This window comes from Quercus suber, unplaced genomic scaffold (assembly GCF_002906115.3).
Source record: "Quercus suber isolate HL8 unplaced genomic scaffold, Cork oak 2.0 scaffold_536, whole genome shotgun sequence".
Lineage (NCBI taxonomy): Eukaryota > Viridiplantae > Streptophyta > Magnoliopsida > Fagales > Fagaceae > Quercus > Quercus suber.
This window is the reverse complement of record NW_027069984.1, coordinates 248547-266826: the sequence shown is the minus strand read 5'-3', so window position 1 is coordinate 266826 and position 18280 is coordinate 248547. Positions and strand designations below refer to the sequence as shown.

Here is an 18280-nt window from a genome sequence, read left to right as displayed (position 1 = left end):
ACCTATCCTATTTTTGAATTGAAGTCATAATTTTGAATTTTAAAATCATGAAATGGTGTACCTTTTGTGCAACAAGTATTATCCTAAAATTAATACATATATATTTCAAAAAAATATTAATACCCATAAAATTAGTGCACAAAGAATTGGCAGTCATATGTGTCATTGGAAACTAATAAATGAAAATAACCTCTTTATCACCAACTTGTTCATCTCCTTCCTCTTCCATTCCTATTGGCCTCTCTACTCTCAACTCTCAAGACTCAACTTAACTAAACAAGTCGTCACGTCAATGAACTAACCCCAGATTTAATATTAAAAATTTGAAATTATATGTAGCTGTCCCACTTACATAACCATTTTGACCGTTGGAAGTTTATTTCTGTAATTACCCATTTACCCCTAAACATCCCCAAGCCGCCATTATCTGTATCTCTGATATAATAATCCCTTGAGTATTCGGAAACCTCAATCCTAGTCTTCTTCCATTGATTGTCTTGGCTTCAGTATTACTTGCTCTTTCGTTTCCAAAAAAGAAAAAAAAAATTAATTGCTTTTCGAAGTTCAAAAGTTCAAAAGTTCAAATCCTTTGAACACATTCTTTAACACACCACCAAGATTCTAATCATACATCTGTGCTCAAGATTTTAGCCATGTATGACTTGCCACCCGGTGTTGTTTTTGGTCCCACAGACCCAGAAATTGTTCTCTACTATCTTCTCAACAGGGTCAATGGAAAGCCAATGTTTGAGGATTCAATGAATTATATCACTGAATGTGATGTTTATGGGGATCCTAACGCATGGATCAAAGTCTTTCAAGAAACCCACATGGAGCGTCTCTATTTCTACGCAAAACTGAAGAAGAAGACTCAGAAAGGGAAGCGAATTGAGAGATCTACACACTGTGGGACTTGGAGATGTCAAAAGGATGAACAGCTTTTTCTTAACGAAACACAATATGGGTCAAAGAGAAGTTTCACTTTCGTCGCCAAGAACGGCTTCAACGGCATGGGAAGATGGACCATGCATGAATTCCGGCTCGACGGGCTGTATGGAAACACGGCTAATCAGGTATGACTCTTGATTTTCCTGATTTTTTTTAATATCCATTCTAATGCTCTGTTTCTTGATTTTCTTTGAAACCTCTCTCTGTCTATATATATGGGGATTGTATCTGTCTCCAAGTTAATAAATTTAGGACAGGATTATGATTTTTGGGTCATGTACTAAAATGGGGTTTCCTTAATTTAGTGATTTGTAACTTAGATTTCAGTCACTGAATTTATGTGACTCTACCAGTGAGGTTTTGACCAGTTTTTTCAAGTGGCCAATTTTGATTTTTAGGGTTTTAACTTTAACTAATGTTTTTTCGGAACTCCATGGTTTTACTTGTTAGTGGACTCTAGGGGCTATTGTTTTTTAGTTAATGTGATCGAATTTGTGGTCTGGGACTTTTGGACACAGTGTGTGATATAAATGGCTACTTTTTGATAATTAATATTACTTGTTACTGCAATAGTAATTAGCACCCATTTTATTTGGTTTGCAATAATGGTGACCCAGTTTTGGTTTTTAATGATTCTTGTTTAATGTTGCATATTGTTCAAAGTTATTAATGTGTGTGAGAATACAACACCGTGGCTTTTTTAATTTACATATTCCGGGAATTGGGTGCTGATGGGTTCTAACTTCTAAGCATAATGAGTCCGATTTTAATTAAATGCTTATGCTCTCCCATTTTATTTGGTTACAATTATGGTGACCCACTTTTGGTTTTAATGTTTCATATTGTCCAAATTTACTAAATGTTCTTTTAATTCAAAATTTTGTATTTATAAGTTATCTTCTTTGTTTAACTTCCTTGCTCTGTTTCTTGTGATAATTGTTATATCACAAATTTTTCTTTTCGCTTTTCAATTAATTATCGTATGGGTCCTAAATCTCATTATTTTTGTTATTGTACAGGATAATTATGTTATTTGTTGCATTTCAAAGAAGGAGTGAGATATATAAGATCAACATTTCTGAAGGCCTCAATGCCTCATTGAGCAAAAGATGGAGCAACTTCAATTTAATTTTTTAAATAGAAAGTAGAAAAACACTACTTTGACAGTATTTCATTTTTGTCATTTCTTAATTTGTACTGATAAAAATATTTCATTTTTATCATTTTTTGAATACATATTTCTTTCGGATTTTTTTTATATATAATTTTTTTAAAAATTTAGTCACGATTAATTTTGATGATCAATGATATCGTCTATGTAGCGTGCTTTTGATGTTCTTAAATGGCATCCTGGTTTGCTTTGCTACTACCTTAATTTTTTTCTCTAGGTTTGTTTGGTAACAAGCTCGTGTGTGCATGAGCATAGCTTAACTGAAAAGGATTTTCAATCTCATCCCAACGATCTTTTACGTTATGGGTGTGAATGTAGATCCAAATGTTACAAACAATAGATGGAAATGGTATTGTGTTTTAATTATAAAATAATCATAAATACAAAATTTATGGGTTGTAGACTTGTATTAGAAGAGAATTAATTAATTAATTAATTATTTTTAATAAATAAATGATAGAAATAAAATTCGAAAAGATTGTGGTGGCAATATTTCACTACGTAACGTTTGCAATGATGCACATAAATAGGAGGGACTTTTTTTTGGTGATTCATACGGTCTCATAGGCTTCACGACTTTTTTTTAATTAGAAACCTTATCTTTAAACCAACTTAAGGGATTCCTTCTTGTTATGTTGTTGGGTGCAGGCCAAGGGTGTAGCACTTAAAAAAAAAAAAAAGGACAAGGGTGTAGCACTAAAAAACACACTCGAGGGAATAGTAATCTTTGGAGATCATTGTTAGCGTAAAAAAACATATTAAGAAAGTGTATCGGAGAAAAGTGCCCTTAAACTAGAACTGTCAAACTGTTCGGGTCAAATGGGTTAAGCTTTTGTCTGTAAACTCTTTCACGTTCACCGCACCAATGGGCTCAAATTCATGTTCTTCTTCTTCAAAACCCAGGAAATTGAAATTCACACTTAGTCCCTTCCTTCGCTTACTATTCTTATTCCTCAACGTCCCCACCACCACCACCGCCGCCGCCGCCGCCTTTTTCCGAAACCCGTTTCGGAAACCTGAAATCCTGTACTCCGAGCACTGCAACGACGATTTCCTCCGCTTCGAATTCGCATTTTTCTCCGGCGGCATCGGAATCTTCAACTCAACCGCTGAATCCGGGATATCTCTCTCCTTTGACCCCTCATATATCCATACCACCACCTCCCATGGCGTTCACAAGTTCAAAGCCACCCTATACATTCGAGACCCGTTACAGTACTCTGTTTCCCGTTGGTGGCATTTGTGAAGTATAAAGTTTTGGGAAGAAGATTCGGTGTTTTACGTTAATGGGTATCGGTCAAAATCTTCTGGGAAGCTCTGTATGGTCGGATCGGGGAAGAATTATTCTAAGGTTGTTCTTAAGCTTAATTATTCAAAGAATAATACTATTTATGGTAGTTTAATTGATGGTACATTAGAGAGCTTGCATATGGAAAGTGATGATAATTACTTTGAACCGATTGTGATAATGGGTTTGTCTCAGAATCCAATGTATCAGTATCAATTGGAGGATAACGCAAATTGTTTTGAGTGGAGAGAGAGGTGGTAGAGATAAGAATAATATTAATATCAATTTGTCTCTAAGCAAATTGGACCGTGGTGTTTGTTTCATTTTTGATGGATGGACTAGTGTTTATGAATTGGAATATTGGAGTGATTGTGGTAGTGTGAATTGCAATCCTTTACGTGGGAGCATTGGGCATTTGCCTAATTGGATTGCTTTTCGCGGGGTTCGGTGTGACCAGCACAGCAGAAAGGTACAGATATTGATGGGTTTTCCTAATCCTAGTACTGGTATGAAATTTGAATTTCCTGGTCCTAATGCGACATTAATTGCTGAGGGTGCTTGGGATGGAAAGATAACCAGTTTTGTAGTGTTGCGTGCAGAATTTTGGCTGATGCTTCTGTTGGTGATTGCTCAATTGGGTTTAGTTTGAGGTTTCCAGCGGTTTTTTCATTAAGGAATGTGGGGGAAATTTGGAGCAAGAAAGATGTGAATGATTCAGATTGCTTTGGAAGAATTGGGTTTCAGAGTTGGGAAAGACCTTCTGACCCCCAAGGTCTTAGATATGAGTATACTGAAATTGAGGAAGTAAGAAATTCTTGTGCACTAGGGGAGGAAACTATAAGGGGCAAGGGTAAGTCTTATCCTGATGGGTAAGGGAACTTATTATTGGCAATACCTATTATTGGCAATAACGAATTGTAAGGGAACTTATTCAATTAATACTTCTACAAGAATTGCTCCTGAACAAACTTGTACATATCATGTATAATTACTTACCTTTCTTGCTAATACTCGTAGTCTAGATCCAAAATCGAATGGGCTCTTTCTCCCCACCTAAAAGTAAAGGAGTAACACAATTATATAATTAATCCACCTTGTCGTATACCATATAGATGTAAGGGATACTTCCTAATAATTCACTAATCTTTAAGCATTGCTACAATCCTCCATAATATATTATTTCTCCTTTGAGACTAATAGAGGTATTCCCATCCCGTTAGGATATAATCTAATGAGAATATGCATACTGGTGGTTCACTAAGATTTCCATCAAGTCCTAATAGGTTATAATACCAATATAACCATTGTCTAGTTAAGTGTCAAATTCATATTTTCTTTAAGATTTCATATAACACTTCAACGCCACCATGAAATACTCTATTAGATCCAAATTGAAAATGGTAAAATCACACTAAACGGTACAAATATCTCATGCTGCACCACATTGAGGTTTATTCGCACAATGGACACGGCTTCAACGAAATGTTTACAATACTATCAAAACTAAATATTTCACTAATATAAATCCTTGATTGATTTTCGGGTTATGAGTAACTATTGGTTTCCAAGGGAAGAACACAGAAAGTAAAAGGTGGAGACATGTAGTGGCGGTTCTAGAAATTTTTTTTAGGAGGGTCAATTTTGACAATTTATTGGTCCTTATCATTATATTAACCACAAGGTTTTGAATTCCGTTCTAGTGAATATTCTGAGTTGACTAATGGAATGGAACATTCAAGTAATCGTGTATATACTGGTACATCGTTTTAATATATATTAAACTTATTATCTAATCAAAAGTTTTAAAAAATACCACCTTATTTTCTCTTAAGTCTTTCAATACTTCTATCAATGGTTTTAAAAATTAGATTTGTGGATCAAAAAATTGAAAAAAAAAAAGATTGATTTTTGGTTAGATGACATTATAATAGTTATTTAGTAATTTAATAATTTATAATTATATATTTACTATACATATCTTTCTTGTCGTTACTTTTCTTTTTTCTTTCTTCTCTAGCACTTCGCCAGACTTCAAGAAGCTCTCTCTCTTTCTTTCTCTCTCTCACACACAAAGATCATGCGCGGATGACAAAGGCTAGAGGACAACCTTTTTCTCCTCCCACCACCACATGTCCTCCTCCCCACCGAGGCTAGATGGGTCAGCTTTGATCCTTTTTTTTTTCTTTTTTTTTTTTCTTTTTTTGGTTCTAATTTGATTAGTTTTAAAATTGTGATTTGAGTTTGTATTTTGATTAAGAGCTCCACCAATTTTGGGCTTCACTGTTGTTTTCTGATAAGAAGCAAAGAGAGAGTTTTTTCTAAAGAGAAGTAAGAGAAAGAGAGAATGAAAAAGAAAGAGAAATGGAGGAAAGAGAAAAAAAAATTTATCCAACAAGCTGATTATTTTAATAGATAAAAAGATTTGAATGGGCTACAGTAAAGCTACAGTACTCTCTACATCAAGAGAGCTACTATAGCAACTCTAAAAAAAATTTGGAGATGGAGAGGCTGTTGGAGGGCTTTTTTGTTGTTTACTCTCAATAATTGGCTTTAGAGAACCTATTGGAGATGCTCTAAGAGATTGAGAATTATTGATAATGGGGGAGAGAAAAGAAGAAGGAGAAGAAGAAGTTGTGCCTAAGAATATATAAGAATACACGAAGAATAATATATATATATGTGTGTGTGTGTGTGTGTGTGTGTGTGTGTGGTGTGGATGGAAGGACAAGAATCCGAGGATAGGTCAAAAGTGAGAAGTCCAATGTTAGAAGAACATACTAGGAAGGCACTAACAGCGAGCCCTTAGGAAAAATATGAGCAACTCATCAAAGTCTAGGGAGTCTACAATGCCAAGACCTCTTATGTCCTCAAGAAGGTCGAAGACCAGTTCTAAAGACCATAAGCATAAATCGAGGAAGAGGGGGAAGATTTGTCAACAAGCAAAGAAGGGAATAATGTAGATAAAGCATCCATCACATCTGCATTCAATACTCTAAACCCACTAAACTAGCCACATTAATGGAGAAATGCCCCTGAATAGTGTCATCACAACTTATAGTCTGGTGTAGAAGCCTTCTAGTGAAGTCTTGATGGGACAAGTATCAAGGGAAACAAACCCAAGCCCTCTAAGTGCAAGACTAAGATACAACTTGGGAGACTATATAAGGTGGAAAGACCACTGTAGAAAGAGCAGAGAAGAAAAATAGCAATACAAGTAGTGGATTGTAATTCAAGAACAGGTGTAACCTGTACCTCAGAACAAACCTGAGGAACATAATATAAGCCCCACGAAGCTCATTCTGACCAACTCTCATTTTATACACTTACGCTTAATACTAACTTATACATGCAAGCCAAAGAAGAAAATTAGGGGGAAAAAAAAAGTTGTACTGGGATGGTTGGAGGCATCATCTATAGACTATAGCTAGTGTTCAAGTTTGATCTCTCAATCGATATCATCCCATGTCTCTAGGGGCAGCGCTATGTTGATGGCAAGGGGTTCAAATGAACCCCCTGACCTGAAGAGAAAAAAAAAATTTATATAGTGTGTTTTAAATAAATTTTTGTTTTGACCCCCTAAAATATAAATTTGAACTCCCTAACCCAAAAAAAAAATATATATATATATATATATGAAGATGACAATATGGAAAAATTCACAACGCAGGATTAGAGAAATTTTCGTTTTGCAATGGAGGAGATAATTTTTTTGCAGCTTTGCAACAGAGGAGGTCCCTCTATCAGGTGGCTTGTACTAGTGGCCATGCTAGTTGTAGAGACAGAGGAAACGACTCATGGGCTATGGCTTGCTGGCAATCTTGAGAGAGAGAGAGAGAGAGAGAGAGAGAGAGAGAGAGAGAGAGAGAGAGAGAGAGAGAGAGAGAGAGAGACTAGTTGGTCAACAACAAAATAGGAAGAAAGAAGTATTGAGATAGGTTGGGAAATTAATTGGAATAACATGTTCCTACTTTGCTACTAGTTAAGATTTATTTAAATATATATATATATATATTGATTGATTGCCACGTTGTGGCCATGCAACCATTTTTTTTTTTTATGGTCAAATATATGCTCAAAACAGTGAAACACTATCTAATAGATGACCAACTAAATTAATATTTGTAGATTTTTTTAGAAGGAAANATATATATATATTAATTTCATAGTTTTTTATTTCTATGATTTATTTATTATTTAATTTATTTTGTCAGTTTCGTACATCAACATATATTATGTTTATGTTTATGTGTTTTTCTCCATTTATATTTATGTTTAGTTGTGTCTTTGTGTGTATGTGCACGTTCTTGCTCCTATATATTTGCACCTTTGACACTAACATTTCTGTATGTGCACGTTCTTGCTCCTATATATTTGCACCTTTGACACTAACATTTCTTTGTTTAAAAATAATAATAATAACCTATGGACATCACCTTGAGATTATTAGGCCATCTTCCATTTAAAAAGAACAACAAATTAAGAAAGCTAAAGGAGATGATATAAAATTAAGGTAACCACTAATAATAATAATAATAATAACAATACTTATTGACATCTAAAATTAAGGTAAATACAAGTTGTCATGGTTACCCTCCAATTATACTGTATTAAATACATTGATTGAAAAGAATAAAGTTTTGTAGATTGTGGCGCTCACATGTGTTTTTCTTATTTAAGACTAAAATAGAAATACTCTTTTTTTTTTTTTTTTTTGAGAATTAAAATTTCTCATTTTAGTTACACTGTGAATTAGAAATACTCATGTTACAAATACTGTTTACATCACCAAGAGGAAGTGCCAATTGGCATAGGTTGTAAATTAGATATATGATTAGCTTAGGTCTAGGCCTATCAGATTCGATTTTTTAGGGATAAAACCTGGCCTAATTTGTATATGCTGATTTACTAAACAATCATAGCTTTTTTTTTAAGTAGACACACCTCTATAAATAAAGGAGAAAATCTAAAATTTAGCACGCTCTCTCTCCCTTCACGTTAAAGAAATTTTGTGGGTTCTACTTTAAGAATTTTTTTCCATTAACGTTGGCACTCCAATATTACCAATTAGCACCTGGGAAGTGCCGATTAGCATTCCCACAGTGCCAATTGGCATAGGTCTTAAATTTGCATCAGCATGTGTACCGATCAGCTGATTGACTTGTCTTCCATAATCATGATTTGTTTACCCATTTTAGTCTATTTTTGGCAAGGAGGAGCTGCTAATTTCAGACCAAATCAACTTAATTTTAGGCTTCTATTATTTAGTCATCTTTTATCTACTTTCCCATTTTAGCCATGTTTTATATATAGCATGCACTCATTGTAATCAAGGAATTAATTTTTTTGATTTCAAAATCAAGACAAGCGTGAGGTTTGCTTCTTCTATTGGTTCTTCAAAAAACTTGTGAATTTATCATGGATTCTTTCTTGTGGCGTTTAAATTTTATACCTTCGGTTCGTGATTCAATTATAATCATTGGGTCAAGGTTTGTTACTTTATACCTTTGGTTCACATTTCATTTATAGACGTTGGGTCGGGGTTTTCTATCAAAAATAAAATTTTAGCTTTCTTGGGCAAGTATTCCAATATTATTTGTTGGGTCTCAAAGCGTGTTGATTGAGGTTCACATTAGGGAAAAATGATATAAATAAGCAGAATTTTAAATCAAAGATAAGAGTGCAAAATAAAATAACTTTATTGTTTCCTTTTAAATTTTGTATATAAACATTTAAATTTGTGTTATTAAAGTATATTTTTACTCATTTAGTTGTTATTTGTTTCTCTAAATTATTAATTGTTCATTTAGTTTGTTACTTTATGTATATACATATGTTTATGTTTTATCTATGTTTGGGTGTGTTTGTGGACTCTTGCTTTAGATCTGGCTTTTATTCTAAACTACTTGTGAACCTGTTTGATATGCAGGTAAGTCTCAACTCATTCAATAGATTTTGAAATTTTAAAATTGTAATTTTTTTTTTCTTTTGAAGTTTTCATTATGGTAGGGTACGTGAAGCTCTCCTTTAGTAACATGAAATAAAATAAAAATATATATAAATATATTGTTATATTCCCGAGTTTTCAGACACGTAGCTAGTTTTAGTTTAAGCATTTCCATCTATGATTCTTGAAAAATACAAATCAATGAATAGTGTGGAGCTCTTGCTGGTTTTTGTTTAGCAAAAATGAAACAGAATGTTTGATAATTTTACTATTAAATTGCACAAATGAGAAACTTATTCATGAACATGTTCAATAATGACAGTAACTAAGCTATGATGTAGAAAAAAATATAATGATGAACTTATCTTGTTGATATTACTTATGGATGAAACAATATTATTTAAAATATTTTAAAAATTTTATTTAAAAAAAAATACATGTTTCTTTAAGTTCAATATAATTCTCCAAGAATATTTAATATGACCCAAAAAAAAAAAGAGAGAGACCAAGAGACATGAATGTTACATTGTGATTAGCAAAAAAGAGCTCTAGTCAATTTATATCATTCTCTAGTGTCTCGTGCTTAAGTCTTAGTTTGTCAAAATGAATAAATAAAGTCCTTAAGATTTTCAAACCATAAGGTGAGAGAAAATTCAATTAAATCTCAAATTGGAGTCTACTTTTATGCCATACTAGCATTATTCTCATGCGTTGCATGGTCTTGGCTATAAACTTTTAGAATAACTTTATTAAAAATCACTTGAGTCTAGATCATATAAATTGTATATAAAGTATTGTTCTTTGGATTCAAGCAATCACCCAACATATTTATATGAAAAAAATTTCCTAAATTTAATAATTAAAAGCTTGAGCAAACTTAACCAAGGTTTTCATTTTCCAGAATATTTGTAGTTACATCTAAAATATGTTATGCACTTGAAGAGTATAGACTACATGGTATTATTTTTTAAAAATTTTATTTAGAGTTACGTTTTGATACACTAATGGATGGGATATCCTTAAAAGGATTACAGAGTCGTAAATTTTAATATTAAAGAAGTCCTAAGGGATAAAGAGATATATAAAATTGTTAGAGAAAATTATTAGTTCAAGCAAATAGTTAATGTGAATTCCTTTTCATGATGTAGATTTAATATTATTTGATGATAGCAATCATGATCATATTAAACATGCTATGTTTAAAATTTTATGGATATTGATATTTGTAAAAACCAATATAAAAATTAATTACAATGAAATTAAAAAAACTTACATGCTCATAATGTTAGACAATTTCTTTCGCACACATATAAATCAATAACAACAAAAATAAAAATGAGAAATAGTAACATAAAAATATTACCACTCAGGAAAATTAATTTAATCTAATAACACACATAAACATAACACATATCCAGATAGAACCCTTGTTGTAGGAGAGAATACAAAATTTGATAATTCTTGAATAATAAATAGATAAAGCATAAATATTTATAGAGGTTATATAATGGATGTCATGGATTTAAAATTGCATTTATGACTCATAAGCAAATCCTTAAAAAAAAAAACACAAAAACAAAGAAGAAAAATACATACCTGTAATAGTTTGGATGGTAGGTTTGATAAAGACTTCTACTATAGATTTCACAAATATCAAATTGCCTAAGTGATAAAAAAAAAAAAAAAAAAAAGGAGAGTTAGATTTCTGAACAAGATATAAACTATAAAAGCATCTCCAGCAGCCTCTTCAAATTTTTGCACTGTTTGGAAAGTAAACAGTTCATTTTACTTTTGTCTACCTACTTTTTCAAATACAATTTCCAACAGACTCTCTATCCTTTTCTCTATCTCATTTAATATTATTTCTTCATTCTTCTTTAATATTTCTTTTTCAATCTTCTTTCATTCATCTAATTTAAATAAGAAGTGCTACATTCTTAAAATTTTACAATATTTTCACAATAAATCATATGTGGTAAGTTATTACTGATTTTAATTTGAACACATCACTTAAATTTTTTTTTTTATCAGTATTAGTTAGTAACAACCCACCACTTAAGATTTATTGTGAAAAGTAGTATTTCTCAATTTTAATTTCTTATTCTTTATTTTATTTTTCCCTTACCTCTTTTTTTTTTTCATCCACACGTTTCTTTTCTTATTCTTTTTCCCTCTTTTTTCCTCCTCCACACCTTTCCCTTATCTCTGTCTTCACTTTTCTTTTTTCTTTTCTTCTCTAGCACTTCGCCAGAGCGTTCAAGAAGCTCTCTCTCTTTCTTTCTCTCTCTCACACACAAAGATCGTCGGCGGATGACAAAGGCTAGAGGACAACCTTTTTCTCCTCCCACCACCACATGTCCTCCTCCCCACCGAGGCTTAGATGGGTCAGCTTTGATCCTTTTTTTTTTCTTTTTTTTTTTCTTTTTTTGGTTCTAATTTGATTAGTTTTAAAATTGTGATTTGAGTTTGTATTTTGATTAAGAGCTCCACCAATTTTGGGCTTCACTGTTGTTTTCTGATAAAAGCAAAGAGAGAGTTTTTTCTAAAAAAACTATGAAATTAATATATATATATATATATTGCTAATAAATTAAATTTAAATGTTTATAAAAAAATTCGTTAAGAACAAAAAATTTAGTGAACTTTAAAAGATAATTTTAAAATTATTTTATCTTCTATTTTTTATCTTTAGTTTTGAAATCTTACTTGTAATTTATCATTTTTGCCCACTAACTTATAAGTATATATCTTAGGGGTAAATCTATACAGTTTATCTACGTTACAAATATTTGGAGAGTTTCCTTGATGGCTAGCATTGTTGGAACTTAAAGGAAATCCAATTAGATTTTAATTGGATACTCAATTTTGCGCCAAGTGTCCCATTTAATTTTTAATTTTGTGCCTAGTGGATTATTGAGTGAAAATTGAAGAGTCTAAATCTAATTAGATTCTAAATTAGATTTCAATTGGAGTCTAATTTTTCACCATGTATCCATCTAAGTTTTCAATTTTTGTAGCAAGTGAATTATTGGGTGCAAAACCGAAGAGTCAAAAACCAAATAAATTCTAAATCATATGCATAGATACATATATATAATGAGAAAAAATTACATATTTTAGAAATGCATGGTTTAAAAAAAAGTGTAAGCTAATACCATGTATAATTTGAAACTCTTCTAAAAAAATGTATAATTTTAATCGTATTGTGATTGTTTTTAATTCTATCCATGCATATACACGGGGCTATACACTAGTCAATATATATATATAAGTAGAGACCTCATGTGGGTGAGTATGAGGTTCTACCAAGTGGCGCATTGTATTACATTTTTTTTTTTTTTTTCATTTAGGCTTCCATCTCATCCAAATTTAGCATTTATGTTAGATGCATTTATTTCAATGTATTAATATAATTCAAAGAATTTTTATACATTTACAACTTTAAATGCTTTGAATAGATACAAATGAATCTAAAAAGTCGAGGGAAAAATACGAATTAAGAAAACTTTTTAATTTTCTACATAAACAAACTTCAATGCAAAATTTCAAGAGTTAGATTCAATGAATTTGGTAATATGATTATTTGTCTTCACATTTGTCTAATATAAATCTGCATTTCCTTTGGACTTAAAAATTAAATTTCCATAATTTCTCTCTCAATATCTTTGGTTCCCTTTCTGAAAGGTATGTTAATTTCAAAAATATTATGTTCGACTTATATATTTTGTTTATATTTTATGCTTAAATTTTTACTGATGTAGCATTCTAATGTGTTTAGGTTGATTTTTCCATATTATGTGCCAACTAAGATTTTTGGTTTTCCATATGATGCATATACTTGGTAAGGATTTGTAGTATTTTTGTTATTTTGGTTGCTTTTAGTTCAATTAAATTTGGAGGTTAAATTGTGATATTATTGCATTACTATGGCATTATTTTTCTATTATTGTATCATGAAAATTCTAGCAGTTTTTATAGCTAATTGATTAAGATATCCTTCTATTAATTTTCACTCTATTATAATTACGATCTTTGAAAATCAAACTTCTTTTCAATTAAAATGTTAATGTGCCTTAATTTTATCTCTCATATCAATTCTGAAATCACTGAAAAGCTACTTTCTTTGACATGAAAATTGTAGGTGTTGATAAAGAGACTTTAATGCATAAGAAATATAGAAATTAGGCTAAAATGCAAAATTAACCCTCTAAGTTTCACCATTTTTCATTTCAGTCCTATAAGTTTGGGTTTTTTCATTTCAGTCCTCTAAGTTTCATTCTTTCCCAATTAAATCCTTTGTTAACGTACTGTTAATTTTTGTCATTAACTGACCAAAACGGCGTTGTTTTAGACCTTAGATAATATTTAATTATTTTTTTTTCTTGTTACCAAAAGCCAACCATTCCTTGTTTGTCATTCCCTTTTCTTTTCTAATCATTTTTTGGTTCAGGCAATTTCACAAACACTTGGTGTGATGGTTGAAAATGGTGTCATCACAATCTACAATAGCATCACCATCACAGACGCTAAGACAAACTCATTTTCCCTTGAGGCTGGCCTAACCCAAATGCTATGTGGCAGAGCCATTGTTAAAGCCACAAACACCTAACAAGCCGAGATTGCCAAACAAGCAAGTGCATGTTGTCTCATTGTGTCGGACCCATCTCAACGAGGCATTTCTCGCATGCTAGACCCATCTCTCATCAAGGAAATCAAGCGCATCGTTTCGATCTCCATAATGGTTCATGCCTGTGTTGGCCATTTCATCGAGGCCCAGATTCTTGCAGCCATTGGGGTCAATTACATCGATGACAGTGAAGCTATTGCTCTTGCAGATGAGGACAATTTCATTAACAAGCAGAACTTTCGTTGCCCATTATTTGTGGGTGTGAAAACTACGGTGAAGTGTTGAGCAAAGTAAGAGAAGGTGTGGCTATGGTAAGGATTCAAGGGGATTTATTTGGGTCTAGAAATGAGCGAAAGCCATCAAGAATATGAGGGTTGTAATGGGTCAGATAAGAATCTTGAATAATGTAGATGAAGAAGAAGGACTTAATTGGGTTGGATCTTGAATAACATGGTAAGTTAACAGCAAAAATTAACAGCGAATTAACGAAAGACTTAATTAGAAAGGAATGAAACTTAGACACTAAAATGACAAAACTCAAATTTATAGGACTGAAATGAAAAATGGGGAAACTTAAAGAATGAGTTTTGCATTTTGGCCTAGAAATTAACACTATAGAATCTATATATAAAGCACAAATCATACAAGAAAGACACCTAGGAATCAATAGTTTGTAGGTGATAATGTGAACTGTGATATGATGACATTTATTGGTTGCATGAATTGGAGGAATTTTTTCCCCCAACGTATTCAATTTGAATTTAGTTTTACTACAAAACTTCAAAGATTAACTATGACTAATAATATCATGTGTCATTGGAAAATTAATATACAAAGAGTTGGTAGACATATCATGTGTCATTGGAAAATACCCCTTTATCACAAATTTGTTCATCTTCTTCTACCTCTTCTATTCCCATTGGCCTCTCCACTCTTAACTCTCAAGGCTCAACTTAACTAAACAAGTCATCACATCAATGAACTACCCAACTAAACCAATAATCCTAAAATTTCAAATTAAAATAGGTTTGACTTTGATAATCCTAAATTTTGAATATTATAATTAGTTGTCCCAAATACATAACTGTTCAGACCGTTGGAGCACATCCCCAACTAAATTGGCATTCTCTGTATCTCTGATAAGAATCCTATAAGTATTCAGAAACCTCAACCCTAAGTTCCCTATTCTTCTTCCATTGATTATCTAAATTCAATATTACTTGCTCTTTCGTTTCCAAAAAGAGAAAAAATCTTGCTTGCTCTTCAAACTTCAAAATTTAAACCCTTTGACCACTTTTCTATAACACACCACCAAGATTCTAATCATATCTGTGCATAAGCTCTTAGCCATGTACGACTTGCCACCTGGTGTTGTTTTTAGTCCCACAGACCCAGAAATAGTTCTCTACTATCTTCTCAATAGGGTCAATGGAAAGCCAATGTTTGAGGATTCAATGAACTATGTCATTGAATGTGATGTTTATGGGGATCCTAACGCATGGATTAAAGTCTTTCAAGAAACCCACATGAAGTGTCTCTATTTTTACACAAAACTGAAGAAGAGGAATCAGAAAGGGAAGCAAATTGAGAGATCTACACACTGCAGAACCTGGAGATGTCAAAAGGATGAACAACTTTCTCTTAATGAAATACAATGTGGGTCTAAGAGAAGCTTCACTTTTGAGAGAGTTTCAACCTATGGGGCCCGCTCCTGATGATAGTTCTTTGTCATCAGACCAAGTCACTAATTAGTTTTGGGTATAGGCAGGGATTGAAGGTTTGTTAGGTTTGTTAGCTTTTCTCACGGATTCCCCCCCCCTAAAATTAATATACAAAGAGTTGGTAGACATATCATGTGTCATTGGAAAATACCCCTTTATCACAAATTTGTTCATCTTCTTCTACCTCTTCTATTCCCATTGGCCTCTCCACTCTTAACTCTCAAGGCTCAACTTAACTAAACAAGTCATCACATCAATGAACTACCCAACTAAACCAATAATCCTAAAATTTCAAATTAAAATAGGTTTGACTTTGATAATCCTAAATTTTGAATATTATAATTAGTTGTTCCAAATACATAACCATTCAGACCATTGGAGCACATCCCCAACTAAATTGGCATTCTCTGTATCTCTGATAAGAATCCTATAAGTATTTAGGAACCTCAACCCTAAGTTCCCTATTCTTCTTCCATTGATTATCTAAATTCAATATTACTTGCTCTTTCATTTCCAAAAAGAGAAAAAATCTTACTTGCTCTTCAAACTTCAAAATTTAAACCCTTTGACCACTTTTCTTTAACACACCACCAAGATTCTAATCATATCTGTGCATAAGCTATTAGCCATGTACGACTTGCCACCCGGTGACCCAGAAATAGTTCTCTACTATCTTCTCAATAGGGTCAATGGAAAGCCAATGTTTGAGGATTCAATGAACTATGTCATTGAATGTGATGTTTATGGGGATCCTAACGCATGGATTAAAGTCTTTCAAGAAACCCACATGAAGCGTCTCTATTTTTACACAAAATTGAAGAAGAGGAATCAGAAAGGGAAGCAAATTGAGAGATCTACACACTGCAGAACTTGGAGATGTCAAAAGGATGAACAACTTTCTGTTAATGAAATACAATGTGGGTCTAAGAGAAGCTTCACTTTTGAGAGAGTTTCAACCTATGGCGTCCGCTCCTGATGATAGTTCTTTGTCATCAGACCAAGACACTAATTAGTTTTTGGTATAGGCAGGGATTGAAGGTTTGTTAGGTTTGTTAGCTTTTCTCACGGATTCCCCCCCCTCCCTCCCAATCCATGCCTCATATTGAAGGTTTGTTAGGTCGACTTGTTCTTTCGCCTTGGCACGTTCCGAGCACTCCTTTACACTGTGGCGTAATAGGCTGCATTTGTAGCAAAAGTTTGGAAGTCACTCATATTTGAATACCACCCATTAGCTCTCCCCACCTTCCATGGTGACTTTTTTCCCCTGTACCAACTTCTTTGTAACATCAACCCGAACTCTTGTTAGGATATGTGCCCTTAAATCCTATTATATGATGCTATGTATGACAATATGTTGTGATTAATAAAGTTGTTTTATTATTATCTAAAATAATGGTAACATGAGTATTTGGACATTATCATATAGTCTAAGAGATGCATAGTATGTGATTTATGCGATTTAGTCACAGAAGATAAAAATCATAAGTTCTTTGTAAACTCAGAATTTTAGTTCGTAGTCGGTGATAAAATTGGGTATTACATCTGTGAAGACTATAACATATCAATTAAAATGATTTGTTTTGATCATGGAAGTGGAGACTTTTAGTTGATATGTTGATATGTTTTAAGTGTTAAGACATATTGAACTGAATTGCTGTGAGATTTATTATTCTACTAACAACGGTTAAATGAATAATAAATCTCATGACTTCTATTTACATAAAATTTTAATCCTAAGAGAATAATGAACCTGATCATGAAGTGTAGGTTGCTTTGATATATCAAGAGTGAGATCTAAAGTCACGATCAAAACCTCAGTATGTTGGGCAATCGCATTTAGTTTTGAAGGAACATATATTCTCAAGATGGAATTCATAATCTTTTAACGGAGATATAAAATATTCCCTTGAGATAATTTTAATGGGTTTGGTTATTCAGAATATTAGGCCTAACTACTTTAGTAAGAAGTTACTGAAGTATATATTTATGAAATTAGATTTTATAAATATATGATGAATAACTTAAATGATTAAACTGTGTACTCAAGTATTAAGATGTAGTAATTTTCAAAGTGTCAGTCAACGTTCATGATTTTGTATTACTACGAATATTTTATGAAAGGGTTGAATGTATATTAAAGTCTGGGGATATAATAGTGTACAATTATATTTATATAGTGGTACTAAATATAATTAGTGGTAATTTTGGGCTTGTCAAGAGTTGATAGAAAAGCCTAAAACCCATTGGAGCTAGTGTCTTATTTGTTCTGTTTTGGTCCCGCTCCAAGCCACATACTAAAGCCTAATTGGAATGGCCCAAAAGGGTAGCCCAATTAGATAATCAGTTATATTTAAGGAGAGAGACATACAGAATTTTATAAGAGAAAGAAATGGTGTGTATGTGAGCGTAAGCCACTCTCTTATTCTCTCTTGAACACATACATATAAACTGATTCAAAGACCACACTTCTTGGGCAAAAATGGAATTTGAGTGAAGATTAAAAGTGTTTTCAAGTACTTCTAATATTTGGTTTTTGAATTTCACCACACCAATGTACACTCTCTTGTTCTTAAATTTTGAT

At 32.4% G+C, this 18280-nt stretch overlaps 1 protein-coding gene and 1 pseudogene across 1 annotated transcript; both read left to right on the top strand.

Moving 5' to 3' along the window:
* The first annotated feature begins 479 nt into the window (after window positions 1-479).
* LOC112035625 (NAC domain-containing protein 26) lies at window positions 480-2206 on the top strand. Its single transcript, XM_024068459.2, has 2 exons — window positions 480-1073; window positions 1968-2206. The coding sequence occupies exons 1-2, from the start codon at window positions 654-656 to the stop codon at window positions 2004-2006; spliced, it is 459 nt and encodes a 152-aa protein (XP_023924227.1). The 5' UTR covers window positions 480-653; the 3' UTR covers window positions 2007-2206.
* Window positions 2207-13825: 11619 nt separating this feature from the next.
* On the top strand, window positions 13826-14423 carry LOC112024550 (pyridoxal 5'-phosphate synthase-like subunit PDX1.2; annotated as a pseudogene).
* The last annotated feature ends 3857 nt before the right edge of the window (window positions 14424-18280 follow it).

Bases quoted from the DNA above. Each gene is read 5' to 3' on its own strand.
- LOC112035625 (XM_024068459.2), top strand. From the start codon at position 654: ATGTATGACTTGCCACCCGGTGTTGTTTTTGGTCCCACAGACCCAGAA. The intron at 1,074-1,967 runs GTATGACTCTTG...GTTATTGTACAG, and splicing joins ATGGAAACACGGCTAATCAG to GATAATTATGTTATTTGTTG.